The sequence below is a fragment of the Coffea arabica genome, chromosome 7e (assembly GCF_036785885.1).
Source record: "Coffea arabica cultivar ET-39 chromosome 7e, Coffea Arabica ET-39 HiFi, whole genome shotgun sequence".
In the NCBI taxonomy this organism is placed as follows: Eukaryota; Viridiplantae; Streptophyta; class Magnoliopsida; order Gentianales; family Rubiaceae; genus Coffea; species Coffea arabica.
In genome coordinates, this window is record NC_092323.1 from 6,404,822 (window position 1) to 6,420,827 (window position 16,006).

Consider the following 16,006-nt stretch of genomic DNA (forward strand, 5'->3'; position numbering starts at 1 on the left):
TTTTCCAGCTTTTCCTTTTTTAATTAATTAGATTAAATGCATGTTTGGCTACCTATTTGTCTCTTCCTTTCACTGATTTTTATTGCTATTGTGGTGTTGTTGAAGTTTTTGGGACAAGCCATGAATAAATATTAAGAAAAAAGATGATTTCTGTGAATGCATGTTAGGTATTTGTAAAAATGCCAAAATGGAAAATGAATTAAAAGCTGAACATTGTGCATGTTTTTCTTGTCAAAATAGGTGACCGTTTGCTAGTGTAGGTCTGAAAATGTTGGGTTATCTAAATATTTTGGAATTTTTGAGCCTTATAAGCATTAAAATAATTTTCTTCATTTTTTTAGGCTGTTTTGACTTAATGCATCATTTTGTTGTTGTTTATTTGTCAAACTAAGATTATAGTTGTAATGTAGAAGCTATAAGGAGTGTTTTAGCATAAATTTTATATTTTTTTGGTGAAGATTTGGGTGTTTTAAAAAATGAAAACTGGACTGTATTTTGATATTTTGGCCACTTCTGGATCATCTTTTGTAAAAACTAATTCCGGAAATGAAACCTACGCGAAAAATGGAGTGGGGAGGTGTATTTTGAGAAATTTTTGCGACTGGAAAAGTCGCCGGTGACCGGCGGTCCGGTGGCGCCGCCGCCACCGGCGGCCGCCATGGCCGCCAGCTGAAGAAGCTTCAGCTGGCCGAAGAAGCAGAGAAAGAAACGATTGGGGAAGAAAGAAAAGAAAGGAAAGAAAGAAAAGAGAAAGAAAAAAAGGGGTTTGGGCTAAGTTAATTTTTTTTAGTGGGCTTGTTTCTTATTTTTTGGTTGGGCTAGAAGGTCGGAGCACATGTTTTTTTTGGTTGGGTTTGGGGGATAAAAAGACGGGCTGGCCTGCTCGTTTCTTTTGGGTTTCGGCTGGGCTTAAGTAGTGTCCGGCCCAAATAAATAAAAATATGGTCCGATGGCCTTTTTCTCCCAAATCAGAAACCGAAATTTTCACCTTAGCCCCTGATCTTTGGAGTAGTTTCACTTTGGCCCAGAACATTTTAAATTTATTTCACTAAGGTCCTTAATTTAATTTCATTTTGGTCCTTTAATTTTATCTTTCATTTAATTTTGACCCCTGAACTTTGGAAAATATAATTTTTGTCCCCCAAAAGTTTTCAATTTTTGCAATTCAGTCCTTGACAAATTTTGGCTCTCTTTATTATGATTGTTTCTTTTCTTCAATTACTAATTATGTTACTTTTGAATATACTTAACTTGTAATTTTTAGATTTGCTTAAATTTCTTTACGTCTGACATATTAGTGTGAATTTAGTGCTTGTATTATTATTTTCTTTTTCAATTAAATTGGTGCCATGATCCTTTTGTTCATTGTGAGTATAATTAGGACAATTTGACTCCATTTAGTCACCACTTCAAACGGGAGGTACTCCTATTTTATTATTTCAATGTCAATTACGTGCTCTTATGTGCTCTTATGTGTTCCTATGTGTTTATATATCTTTATATGATTTATTTATTTGATTTAAATATTCATTCAAATTTTCTTATATATGTTTTAGTTAGTTTTTATAATGATTCGAGAGGTATTTAAATACCTCAAAAATGTAATAGATAGGATAATTAGATTTGTTTTATTATATTTTTCCTCCTAGATTGTAGTTAGGCGCTCCCCGATGTAATAGATAGGTTGCGTGTTTATGTGGCTTATGTGTTAAGTGTTTTATCCGCTTTTCTTAGGATTTTGGCATCTAGATATTATGCTTACGTGTTATGTGTTACGTGCTCTTATGTGTTTATTTGTTTTAATTTATGCTTTATTTGCTTCACTATGAATTGTTAATGCATAACGTCACCACACTAGTCCAACGCTAGTTGTGGCTTCTCTCTTCGCTTACTTGCTAGTCCAACGCTAGTAAGGATATTTAGAAATGGGCTAGTCCAACGCTAGACCCTTTAGGCCGTCTTGCGTTAGATTCATCTTTGTGTGCTATTCACTACATCTTCATGCATATTTTTATTTTTAGGATCTTTTCTCATTTGCATGATATTTCTTATTATATTATCCCCTACCCTCTATAGGCGTTAATCATGTCATTTAGAATTGCATCTCATTTAAGTTAGTTCATTTGCTTGTTCATGTTTGGAGAATTATTCTTTAAATATGGAAAATGGGGTGATCATAACTTTTTAGTTTAAATACTCCATTAATCCCTACATAAGAAAATCATGTCACGAATTTTTGTCCCCCGTACCCGTTATGCTTGCATTCATTTTTCTTTGCTCACTTATACCTTATGTATATAATTTAATTTTCTTTTCTTTTCTTTTAATTTCATCATTTGCATACTCGTGACACTTTCAAGGAATCATTTTGGCCTTTGCAATTAATGCGATTGGTTCAATTAAACCCTTGAATGAACATTGTGTCCCTCTCGATATTTTTATAAATTTTGATTTGCATCCATGTAAGAAACATCCAAACGTGATAAAATTAAGGGTTAAATTAGGAAAATTTTGACTAAACCTCGCAACTAGCTTAGACTAGGTTGAAAGGGTGCCTTAGGTTTGAATCAATTAAACCTTTGCCTTCCCTTTCTTCAACCGTGACTCCCGAACCTATTTTCTCTTGTTTTCAAAGACCTGGAGTTGTTAAAAAGGGTTTTGATTTATTTTATTTTTGTCAAAAATATTTTTTGGGTGACTTGGTACACCAAAAATCCATACCAAGTGGCGACTCCCCTTTTTCTTGAAAACCCTTTTTAGACTAAATTTTTGGACCTAAATTGTCGCATTTTTTAAAGTCCCATTCTAGGTCCCCCTGTCACTTATTTTTAAATAAGATCACATCTTTTATAAATCACCTTTATATTTATTTTTCTTGTAAAAAATGGGGCGCGACACAACCCGTATTCTTGAATTGTGATTAAATTGTTCTAGTATTATACTGTATTTATTTGTTTATATTACGCCTCTAATTGGGTATATGCCTACATGTTTATTTGGAATTTCATTGAGTTTTAGCTCACCCCACTCCATTTTGTTTTCCTTAACAGGTCTGTGATGGAACTGCTGTCAAGAACTTGCGTAGTCTTAAATTTTATCTTGAACTTGTATTTTGAGTTGTAATTCTTTTGTTTAGAAGATTTTTTCTTTGAGTTTTATAAGTTTGAATTTGTAAGTTGGGCACTTATTATGTAAATTAAGTTTAAAATTGTAAGTTTGACATTTAATTCTATATTATAAGTTTAAGAAGTTGGTGTGACGATTATATTTTTATTATGGTTTGTAACCTTTACTTTGAAAATATTTAGTTAGTTTTTTTGGGTTACTGGTTTATTAGTTGACTAAATCCCGACGAGAGTTGGGCAAGCAGTTCGCTAATTCTTAGGGTTCGCCCTGAGAAGAGGTGGGACTGTCACAATCATGGTTGTTAAAATCGCGATCCGGATCGTAGGATCGTACGATCCTACGATCTGGAAAGGCAAAATCGATCCGGATCGCACTCAAAATCGCAAATTCCTTGAATCTATATAGGATCGAGGTAGGATCGGTAGGATCGCGTAGAATCGTACGATCCTACGATCCTACTTCGATCCTACAATTTTTTGCTAATTTGTGGAATACAAGGTTCATTTTGCAAGTAAAAATCGACATTTGGGGTAGACTTGTAAGTTCACACTCAATTGCAGGCCTTAGTTGCAATGTTTTAACAAAGTTTGCCTCAAAGTCAAAAGATTCCGTCAAAAAGCTTCGGGCCTTCTTCATCTTCCCCTCAAGCAGAGCTTTGACGTTTCTCTTCTCCTCTCCGCTGCCCAAATCAAATCCCTAATTTTAACCATCAAACCACCTCAAGCTTCGGCTACAGCTCTTACCAAGAACCCACAAGACAAATCGCTGCGGCTTCTACCAGGAACCCACAAGCTACAGCCGACAGCTATTGCAGAAAAAGTTCATCTTCTGCATTGGGTGAAAAGCTGAGCAGCAAAATCATCATCTTCCTCTCTCATATTCATACTACTTTGTAAGCGTTTAAACATGAGTGCAATAGTGACTAATTAATGGCGTGTGAAATTAGGATGGAAATGTACAAATTTTACCTTTTCTCAAGCTTTTTTCGTTTACATTGTAGGAAATTATATGATACCAGGAATTCTATTCTGTTGGATGGTGCTCCTATTTTTTTTTCTCAATAATTGAAATTTGTATTTGGCAACTTTAATTAGTGAAACCACAGGAAGTTTTAAATACTTGAATTAAATGATGAAATGAAATCTAATGCCAGAACTTTTTCTGCCCATTTAATATTTGAGCTTTATATATATATATATTAAGTTTTTGTAATGAATGTTCAATATTTGATCGTTAACACATTCAATTCACACCTATTATGTATATGCACTTCTAACACGCATAACCTTTTTTTATATTCATATATATACCTTTTTTGATTAATATTACTTTTCTAAAAATTTCATTCTTCAACTACGTACATATTTTTCATTAATTCGAAATTGTAAACATATTATTGATCTTTTGTGATTGGCAATTGGCAATCAAAACATTCTTGAAATGCTGTCGGCTGTAACTTCTTCATCTTTTTATTACTTGTCAGATAGTAAGTAAAAAATGCTATATATTGATGAGTAACTTATTTATTTGATATCTTTTAGGATGTACAAAATGGTATATGAATTTCAATTTCATTAATTTAGTAAATTTAGGAGCTTTTGGTGGGATCTTACGATCCTACGATTCGATCCTACGATCCGATTTTGTGAAACTAAAATCGATCATACGTGGAATCCCGATTTTACAAACCTTGGTCACAATGATGATTCAGTTCCGATTGGTTCTTCCTAACCCAATTAGCTCCTCCCTTGTATAGGTTAGTTTAGAAGTAGAAGTAGTGCTAAATGTCATATATATATATACTTCCACACACACATTAGACTTGCATATCTTTGTATCTTTTCCATGTAGTGTAAAAATACCATTCAATTACAATATTATTATTATTATTATTTAAGTGTAAGTTGAGGGTTATCACTTCACTCCCTCCCTATATCACATATCTCATCCCTCCTTCCCATTATATGTTAATTATTTTAAATCTAAGCTCTCCTTCTCATTTTTCTTTCCTAGTAAATAGAACATCTTTCTTCCATGGGAAGTAGAACAATACTTTCATTTGTTTGTTTTTTTTTGTGTTTTTTAATAAAAAGTCTCTCGTAAGGTTTGGTTTGGTAGTAAGAGTTTATTTTCTCTTAGAGATTTCTAATGATATTTTTTTATTTTATAGAGATTTTTTAATCTCAGCACCTACCACTCCTAATGCTTTGGTTCTTAATCTTTTGGAAAACTAACTTAATTATCTGCCACTTTTGTGCATCACATAGTGATTCTATTCTGCAACTTTCAAAGATTAACATTTGCTCCTTGCATAGCTTTCAAAAGGTAGCATTTTAGATCAAGGTCACACTATCCGAGCAATTGACGTTAAAAGACAAACAGGCAATTATTATATTTGGAAAATGCAGTAACTAATTAATTGACCATATCACAATCAATTTCTTTTGGAGTAGTTGGCTATCACATGTATTATGGTTGTGAGAGGTAAAAAATTCAAACCGTACCTCTTATCAATGTACCATTATATGTGACTTTTTTTAAATTCATCACAATACGGTGCACCCGTATGATTTTATGAAAAAAAAAAGGAGTACCTGGATTCCTTGGTCACTTCTTGAGGTAAAAAGGTTCCGTCATCATGCCATCCAAATATGGAATCGAAGTCATTTTCCGCTTCACGGTTTTCCGGTTGGAACAGAAATTGTCACCATCAAGAATCATATCCACGTTCCAATCCCTTACAAAAGCAAAATAATGACTTAAATGAGTACTAAACACATTAAGCCGTCAACACTTTCGTTCGTTATATAGCATATTGTTTTGCTCATTATCTTTTTTGGCTAAGATATGAAATGATCCTGTGTTATGTTGACGTTACTATGGCTAGCATATTGTTGTGCTCATTATCTTCTTTGGCTAAGATATGAAATGATCCTGTGTTATGTTGACGTTACTATAGCTCCATTTTGGGTGGTTGTATTATTAGAACAATTTTAATATAATATTTTCTGATAAATGTATATGCAAGATTTTTTTTTAAAAAAAAAGTGATTGAAAAGTTCTATCACGATTTATACTGTAGGGACAATATTACACTTGATGCAAAAAAAAAAAAAAAAAAAAACTATACAACAAAAATTCCAAAGGGTTAAAATTGAATGATCGGGTACTATCATGGGACATGTGGGTTTCTATTGAATTGGAAAATACCCACCAAATGACAAGAAATGTGACAAATAAGAAGCAGTAAAATTTAACGGAGGGCAACAGCAAAGGCGTTGCTAATGACTACATCATTAATTAATGCGAAAAAATTGGACAAGGTCGTTAATTAGTTAGTTAATAATAATAATCAGTCTAGCCTTGCCCTTGCGCCTTGAAGTGAGTGATGATCCTACATGCGCAACATTGATGATGATAGCAGTAAATCTTCATAATGGGGACTCCTAACTCCTAAAGCTGCATTGCATTGATGAATTGAAGAAGAAGGTGAAAAGGGCAGTGAGGTGAGTAAGGACTAAAATGGCAACCGGGGGCCGGCTCGGGTAGATGAACGTCTGCACGACGTCGTTTCCAATCAACAGCATTCCATCCAACCAAAGTTGAAAGTGAAAACGGAAAGAAAAGAAGAGAAAAGAGTGACAAAGGAAAAGATGGGATAAGAAGGGAAAAGGGAAAAAATACGAAAAGGAAAGAAAGGGTTTGTCGGAGAGGGGGGGGGATTCCCTATCCCTATTTCCACTTGATTGATTTGGATGCTGGTGATTGTGCTGCTGCTGCTGGGCATAAAGAAGTCTCCCCGTTAATTCTTCCGTTTGATGGCCGTAAGGCCTTGTTTCCAATCCATCGTCTCCATCGCTCGTCACCATCATCCTCATATTCAAACCGGCCCCCTTTTCTCTTCCTCTTTGATTCTCCCTACTCCAACCAAGACCTTCCCAACCGTCATCCTTCGCCGTTTATCTTCCCGGTCCCCATTCTCTCTTATTCATCAACAGCAAAAGCAGAAACCCTCGCAAACTTGTCCTCCACCTCCACCCCAATCACCGCCGCTCACACATTCTCCCAAGCTTACGCCTGCGTCTACTCGCCTCCGGCCGTCGCTATCACCATCCGAAACCATGTCGCAGAAGATCGGAAAGTCTGTCCGCCGCCCTGGCGCCGCCTCCAAGGCCCGGGTTTATACTGATATTAATGTGATCCGCCCTAAGGAGTACTGGGATTATGAGTCCCTCACTGTTCAATGGGGGTAATTGATTGTATTGAAGTGACAAATATTGCTCCATCATTTTTATGGGCAAATTGGGTGACAATTAATGAATTTCTTGGATTATTTTCGTCACCTTTTTTTATTTACCTTTTTTTTTGTTTTAATTGATTATGGGCTTTTTTTTGTTGGGTGATAGGGAGCAGGATGATTATGAGGTGGTAAGGAAGGTGGGGAGAGGAAAATACAGTGAGGTTTTCGAAGGAGTTCACACTACCAACAATGAGAAATGCATTATCAAAATCCTTAAGCCTGTTAAAAAGAAAAAGGTCAATTTTTTGTTCTCTTCTTTCTTTGTGAAGAATTATTTGGTGCATCTCCTGACTGCCCTCTTAACGTATTTAAGGTTCCAATCTCTTGTCTTTCTTTGAGAATTACGTCTTAAATTCCTTGTAATGCGTAAGCCTCCTGTGATTGGTTGTTTTTGGTCAGTATTTGGGCTTTTAGTCTCTCATAGTGCATGGTTAGAAAAGGTTGGGACGTCTTTGTTTAGATAAAAATGGAAGGCAAACAGAAGAGAGGTGCCTGGAAGGATCCTGTGTTGTGTATGTGGATATTATTGATGGGGATAAGAAATGAAATTTGAGGTTTAAAGTAAACTATTCAAAATTTTAGTGTATTCGCATTTTCGAATGGAAACAAAGGGAAGGGAAATCCTGTTAATGGATATTTTATGAATGCCTGAAGTATCCTTGTATGTTTTCTTTTTCCTTCTTAGTCTCTATTAGTTCTGTAAAATGGAGCATAGTATGGGATTCCCCTCATTTATCTGAAAGAGGAAAAGCTGGCATAAGTAATTTGATTGCAAGCAAACTCGTGTATTGGTAGCTGAATACATGTAAAGTGATTTGGTAGTCATTCTACTATAGCATTTTAATGAATTAGAAAATTTTCTAGAAAATCATGTTCTTATTAATATTCATAGTCAAAATTGTCCTTTCTCACAATTGCCTACTTGTTAGAGGAGCACAAGGAGAGAACTTTCCTCGCTCACTTACTTTGAATGCATAGATTTTGTCACTACTGGCAGCAGAGCTTCGGTTAAAATTCTTCGTCTAATGCTTTTAGCAATCTAATTTACCTCCTAGCATATCCCAAAGAAGCAAATTACTATTTTTTGTTTTATCTTATAATTGTATTGAGGGTATTGTGCAGTTTCGAGGAAAACTATATTTGCTAAGGTAGTAGCATGATATATTTAGCATGGATAATCTGACTGAATTTTTCCGAGTATCTGAACAAGTACTCATTTGTGCTCTTTAATTTATGTCCTTTTGTAAAACTTACTTATATGTCATGCATTGCAGATCAAGAGGGAGATTAAGATTCTGCAGAATCTTTGTGGTGGGCCAAATATTGTAAAGTTGCTTGATATTGTTAGGGATCAGCAGTCAAAGACTCCGAGTCTTATATTCGAATATGTGAACAACACAGATTTTAAAGTGCTCTATCCCACACTATCAGACTTTGATATCCGCTATTACATTTATGAACTTTTGAAGGCAAGCCTCTTGTTCTCTCTCTTTAACTAATGTAGAGGAAGACCTTTGCTTTTAGTGTCAAAAGGTTGCAAGTAAACTGCTGATTATTTTGGGTTGACTACCTTGATCATTTAATTTGTCTAGGTGGTTGTTGATTTGCATTGGGATATTGTTGAGACTTATCATAAGTGCTGCCAAGAGCTTTCCAAAACTCTACTTGTAATGTATGCTTGAATACTTGTTTTTGAAGATCATTGCTCCTGACATTCTTTCTTGACCTGTATCTCATAATACAATGACTGATAGGAATAGTAATGGCTGGCATGCTGATCTTTTGTCACCGCAACTGGAGTTAAAAGTAATTTTTTATCATATCTTTCTCAACAAGGGAGCCTCACTACAATAGGACATGGTGTCAGAAAATTTATGTTTCTTTGAGTGACTGACATATTTCTGAGCCAACCTGCCTTGTGGGGCACGGGCAAAGGGGGTCAGTGGAAGGTTGCTGCTGAATGCTGATTAAACTGATATCAGTAGAAAAAAAAATTGAAAGTGGTGTCTTCTAAGTAATCATGAATTGTCTTTTATTTTGTTTCCTGAAAGTCCAATAAGAGATTTTGGTGATCAACTAGAAGAATAGGTTGATGAAGAAGAGTCTCTCTCTGTAATATTCATGGGTTGTTATTCAGTAAGATTGCAAACTGACTTTGTTGGTACAATAAGATTCTCCAGGTAAGAGCTGTATCTGTACCTTTGTTATAAAAAAATTTCAGTGGCACTGGTATAAAATTTACTTCCTTGAGCCTGGTAAATGAGCCTCACCATTGGCTATGAGAATTGAGGAAGGTTAGGTGTCAAAATGCTGAGTTTTTGATCAATTAGATTATGACTTTTTTGACATTTGATTTGATTTTCTTATGTGCGCTGGAATCTTTTAATCTCTTTATTTTCCTTTGACATCATTTTCCAGTTCCTATTGAGTTACCAACATATAAAGATGTCATCTTTCAGAATCCTAATTTTGAGGTTTTCTTTCCCTTTTATGTGCAGGCATTAGATTATTGCCATTCTCAAGGTATCATGCATCGTGATGTGAAGCCCCATAATGTCATGATTGATCATGAGCAGCGTAAACTTCGTCTTATAGACTGGGGACTTGCAGAATTCTATCATCCTGGAAAAGAATACAATGTTCGTGTAGCCTCTAGGTTTGCCTCCTTCCAATTGTTGTGGTTAGATTGCATATGATGCTAGTAATGTGTTTTCTTATGTACTTTTTGTAATCTAGATTTAGGATGTCTGTTGTGGATTCTTGGTGTAGTATTGTGTTGCATTGGCTGTCAAATATGCATGAAAGAAGTTTTGGAGGATGAAATGCTTTCTTATTAGGGCCTCAGATGCTGATTGCCAAATGATGAAATAAAAAGAATGATAGCAATTGCCATCCAGAGTTTTTTGGTATTCACCTTCCTAATTGAGGTTGCTTTTAATTCTCATAGAAATCTCCAGTACATTACAGAATCATAGTCCAAAGCCATGATATTTTGAGTTTTTCCTGAAACTCGGAGGGTTATGCTAGTAGTTTACTTAAAGTAATGGAGCCTACCCTTTTTTTAAGGAAGGACACGCTAGTCTAAAAGAATTCTGTTAGACTTTTATGGCACATTCAATTGCAGAATTACTGATGAGAAGTAACTCTTATGCTGATGCATAAGGGAAGTAACAAAAGAGATGAGAAATGATATGATTCATTTCGAGACAAGTTTTAAAAAAAAAAAGGAATCAACTTGTACGGTTCTGACTTTTTACTGGATTCATTACTGAGCAGATGGAATTGAAGTTCAAGCCCAATAGGTTGGAGTGGGGAAATGACCTTTTTATCCATTCAGAAGTCTAGAAGAAGTAAATTTGAAAAGTTTGAATGGCTTTGAACTGAAAATTGACATGATATTTGTTTAACTTAAACTCAAATTAGAGCAGGATGGGTTGCGTTTTTGAACTGAAAATTGACATGATATTTGTACAGTTCTGACTTTTGACTGGATTCATTATTGAGCTGATGGAATTGATGTTCAAGCCTAATAGATTGGAGTGGGGAAATGACCTTTTATCAATTCAGAAGTCTAGAAGAAGTAAATTTGAAAAGTTTGAATGGCTTTGAACTGAAAATTGACATGATATTTGTTAAACTTAAGCTCAAATTAGAGCAGGATGGGTTGCACCTTTGGACTGAAAATTGACATGATGTTTGTTAACCTAAAGCCCAAGTTAGAGCGGGATGGTTTGCGAGTTTGGTATGGTGTATTGAGTACTCTGGTTGGAGTGTAGTGAGATTTTTCTGTTTTTTAATTCTTTTCATTCAGTATAGCTGAAGTTTTGTTTCTTGTTCCTGGTGGTATTGACAGCGGATCAAAATAATGATTTTATTGGTATTGGATGCCATAGATAAGGCTTCTCTATTTCTTCTAGAGACCTATGGCTTAAACTCTGGAGCATTTGGTGCCTGCTTACAACTTTAATTAGAAGTTCAAGAGCCATTTTAAAATATAATCTTTTCGGAGAGTGGTTTTATCATTTTGTTTGTAATCCCCACCTTGAAAGTACTCATTTTCATCTGCATTAAGCTTACTTAATTATTTTACCATTTACTTTGCAGATACTTTAAAGGGCCTGAACTTCTTGTTGATTTGCAAGACTATGATTACTCACTGGACTTGTGGAGTCTTGGCTGTATGTTTGCTGGAATGGTAATCAACCATTTTCTTCTTTGCAATCTGCTTGGTTTTAAATTTTTCTTATCTTCATTTCTTTGATGAATGTTTGATATGATTGTCCTGCAAATGCACATACCCATTTTTTGTTTGTTTTCATTTTCATGTACCTGAATTTTGAGTGTCACCTTGCTCATACAATAAACAGAATTGGGATAGGTTGATTATATCTGGATGATTTCTTACTGTTATATGTTGGTGGCAGACTAGATTAATAATGTGGACTTGTCTCTTTTACTTGATGCTTATTTTGATGGCTTGTGCTGGCAGATATTCCGGAAGGAGCCTTTCTTTTATGGGCATGACAATTATGATCAATTGGTTAAGATTGCTAAGGTAAGTAGAATAGTATTCATTCAGAAAATACTACCGTGAGGATACACCATCAATCATGAATGTGTTAAAGAGTAGCATAACTGATATTTGGGTTGGCTATCCATCTGGTTATTACTTTGGGCATGATGTGGCTAAGTCTACTTGAACTTGTTTACGTTGGTGAACTATATTTATCAATGGTGTTTAGTTTAAATACTTGTGAACCATATTTGTCAATGGTGATGGCCATGGAAATCTAATTAGCATTAATTTGCATTTGCTTTCATTGACATGCATCATGGGCAAGTTATAGCTTGCCATTTAATTCTGGAGTGGAATAATTTGGATGATCACATTTGAGTGATAATAGTTTAGTTTTTCATGGATGATAGGTGTTGGGGACTGATGAGTTAAATGCTTATCTGAACAAGTATCGCTTGGAACTAGACCCACAACTAGCTACACTTGTTGGGAGGTTAATGCAAAAACCTCAATGTTGACTAACTCTCGTATATTTCATTCTCAGTTTATGTATAAGAATCTGGTCATTCTTGTTATACAGGCATAGCAGGAAACCATGGATGAAGTTCGTTAATTCTGATAATCAACATTTAGCCGTGCCTGAGGTAGGAGACATAGTCTTACTTGTGAAGAGCCAAATTAGACTTGATTCTTGCTGATTCTGTATGTATTCTGTTTTCAAGGCAATTGACTTTGTTGACAAGTTGCTGCGGTATGACCATCAAGAACGGCCTACTGCAAAAGAAGCGATGGTAAAATTCTTTAACCCTCCTTTATAGGTCAAGAAGCAACTTTTGATTTATTTTGTTATTTGGTTCTCTCTCTGTTTAGGAAAATGCCAGATTTTTGTCAAATTACATTGACAGTAATGTCTGGTATTGACAGGCCCAATGCCAGTGCTTTCTTGATCTTCTTTTCCGAACTCTTTCCTTTTGACTAGGGAACTTATTTTCAACTATGAGTTGGGAAGAATACTTTGTTTTAAGGATCAGGGTTTTCTTTGTTTCATAGGAGACCACGTATATTAAATTTAGCAGGAGAACCACAGACCTTTGTGTAGTTGTTATATGCTTCGTTATGAGCTGCAAAGTTTCAGAGTTCTGATACATTAAAGTGCCCTCTCTCCAAGTCTGGTTAAGGCTACATATACTCAGTGGCAAGACCCTCAGGCTATGGGTTTAGTGGCGCATGTTTAATTATTAGAAAGTTTTGTGAGTTGTTTTGTAATACTGGAGCTTTTTCTGCAGGCCCATCCTTACTTCTACCCTGTAAGAAATGCGGAAAGTAGCAGAACTCGAACATAAAATCAGATTCAGATTCAGCAATCTCATTTTTTTCCTGTACCATTTGTAACATTTCTGAATTACTTTTTCTAGAATTTGTTTGAGTTGCCATTGCTTTTGAAGTCTCTGTTCACTTTTATTCACCTTTGAGCGTCCTAGTTCTCAAGCAAAAGTTTAAGCCTTCAATGCTCCTGAATTAGTTTCAGGCAGCACTAATTCCTTCAGCTGCCCCATGTCTACTTGCAGTTTGTAGCGAAGTTTTGTATATGGAATATCATATAACAACTGCTTTGAAATATTTTAATGAGGATTTGTGGGCAATGTTCCAATTGTTTTTCTTTATTGTGGTAGAATTGAATGTTGTTTCGTGCCACATTGATATTGGGGAGAGAAGCGGCGAATAGTGATTTTGCTGGACTTGCCTTGCATTGCATAGTTAGCCAAAATGCTAGAATGCTAGACGAAATATAAAAATGGATTCACAGATTCTTGCTTATTGTTCAGTGGAAGGGAATGCTTGTAGTATTTATGGTATGTCTCGGTGAGAGCGGTGGTGTTTAGATTAGGGTGTTTTTTTTGTCTGGTATGCCTAATGGTTCAGCTCTTGTGCTTGCTCTTGCTTGTATAAATTACTCGACAGAATATCAACGATTTTGCAACGCAGTCCTCCTGCTGAGGTTTGTCATGTCAAAAGCTTAAACCTACCTATGAAAGGGTTGGGTTGAAAGAAATAGAGTAGTTCAAATACTTGTAGGTGACTGCTATACTTATACATGATATGCACGATTTTTGTCCCCATTTTGGAGAAAAGAGTGAGAAGTGGGGAAGGATAGGAGTGGATAGGTGATGAAAATGGAAAGGGAAAATGGGTTTTAGCCTTTAGGCATTTATGGGAGGTGGTTGCTGGGTCTACGAGGAAAGGTTGATGTTGTGTCAGTAGTAGTAGGTCTTTGACATGGAACCTAGTGAAATCTGGGTTTGGCAGCTTCCTTCCAAACAAGGGAGATAGGCTTTAGCCTTTAGGCTGGTAGCAGCGATTCAGCTGTGCTGTGGGGGGACGGAATCCCCCCTCCTCTCTAGTCCTTGGCTGACGGTAGCAGCTTTTTACATTGTCCCGGCTCCATCCACCAAGATTGCGTGGGTTGTGATCTTATCCGGGCCTTGGGCAGTGCTCCTAAACCCTTTATCTGGTCATCCTCTTTTTTCTTCCTGTGTCCATTGCCTATTGTAGCATAAACTCTGTTGGTATTTTTTTACCCAAAAAAAAAAACACACACACTACTGTTAGTATATTTTGGGGAAGGCGACAAATGATATGAATTACCATATGCTTTCTATCTAACAAACTGTGTCAAAAAAAAAGAGAAAAAGAAAAACAAGAATTAAATGAATGACACGCATCAAAGCTGACACCTGCTGCACTTGTCATGCTGACTTTCGGCTGCTTTATCTTTCTAAATTAACGAGAACATTAACATCCCAGCTAATTACCCTCTTCTCGTTCGATAAGCATTACTAGAAGAATAATAGTAGTATAAAGTACTTGGCAAGGGTGACAATCGGACTCTACGTGTCAGGTTTTGACAAGTTTGGGGCTTTCGAGCTTCTAGAATTTTTGGCTCGGACCTAGGTTAGAAAACTTAAGCTCAACTCATATTGTTTAATATGGGTTTCGGCCTCATATTAGGCTCAACCTAAGTTTATAATTATCTACATAATTATAAATTATTAATATTTTAACGTTATAATATGTATACTTATATATTATATGTATCATTTAATATGTAAATGTGTGTGTGTATAAAATGGACTAGACCTTAATCGGGTTTGAATCTAGCAAGACCCAAATTCGACTCATATTTAATTTGAGTGTCTTATTTAGACTCAAACTCTATTCGATCCTATTTACCATAAAGCTCATTGGGCTTTTTGCGAGGCAAATGGATCGAATTTAAACTAATTCGGCCCCATTAATGTATTGGTGGCATCAGTTAATGTAGGTTAATGACTCGACTTCCAAGTAATATTATTGTTACAAGAACGATGCCATTATCCAAAATAGATAACATAGTCATCATCAGACAATGGGGGTAATTATCGTAAAAAAGAGACTGGAGTTTGACCACGATGAAGTCCTCACACTCGGCCCTCTCACGATCGCAGTCTCATACTGTGGAAGAGGTAGCTGTAACTTTCAACGTCTTAAATATATTTTAGCTGAAGGGGATGGTTGCTTCGAGATATTCTTGTAAGTAATTTTCATTCAATTTCAAACAAAAAGACACTTCACCAAGACACACTGGACTTTTTCTTTTTTGACGTAAAATTTCCCACATTTTCTGGGTTTCGATAAAAAAAAAATGGAAAGTGTAAGAAACTAATAACAACATTGCTGATAATGCTGAATGCTGACACAAAAAGAAAACTTCTTGTCACACAGTTCACAAAAATAAAAATAAAAAAATACAAGGTTTAGAATCGTTACTCTTGATTTAATTTATAATAGAGTATTTTATTATATGTTTTTGGGGATCTCAGTACCAGAATTTTTTGTGAGTAACGTCAACTTTGCTTGCCTCTTAACAGAATTGAGGCAAGCAATATGGCATTATCTTTGTCTATGGCATCGGTCGTCATTTCTGTTTTTGCCACCGATTTGTTACAAACTGCTACCATTCTTAAAGTACCAAAAAATGACAAGAAGAACAAACTGCTGACCTTTTTTATACATAATTTGCGGAA

At 35.6% G+C, this 16,006-nt stretch overlaps 1 protein-coding gene and 1 long non-coding RNA gene across 3 annotated transcripts; both read left to right on the forward strand.

Moving 5' to 3' along the window:
* The first annotated feature begins 1,282 nt into the window (after positions 1-1,282).
* On the forward strand, positions 1,283-3,259 carry LOC140011001 (uncharacterized). The gene is made up of 2 exons (XR_011818213.1): positions 1,283-1,420; positions 3,051-3,259. It is a non-coding gene; the product is annotated as an uncharacterized lncRNA (long non-coding RNA).
* Positions 3,260-6,800: 3,541 nt separating this feature from the next.
* LOC113701884 (casein kinase II subunit alpha-like) lies at positions 6,801-13,600 on the forward strand. 2 transcript variants are annotated; one of them, XM_027222768.2, is made up of 10 exons: positions 6,801-7,375; positions 7,533-7,662; positions 8,701-8,895; positions 9,925-10,082; positions 11,531-11,621; positions 11,916-11,981; positions 12,353-12,435; positions 12,523-12,586; positions 12,665-12,733; positions 13,229-13,600. In XM_027222768.2, the coding sequence occupies exons 1-10, from the start codon at positions 6,945-6,947 to the stop codon at positions 13,283-13,285; spliced, it is 1,344 nt and encodes a 447-aa protein (XP_027078569.2). In that variant the 5' UTR covers positions 6,801-6,944; the 3' UTR covers positions 13,286-13,600. The 2 variants fall into 2 exon arrangements, 1 of the variants encoding a protein (XP_027078569.2); XR_011818212.1 differs by lacking the exon at positions 12,353-12,435 and having other exon boundaries at positions 13,229-13,287.
* The last annotated feature ends 2,406 nt before the right edge of the window (positions 13,601-16,006 follow it).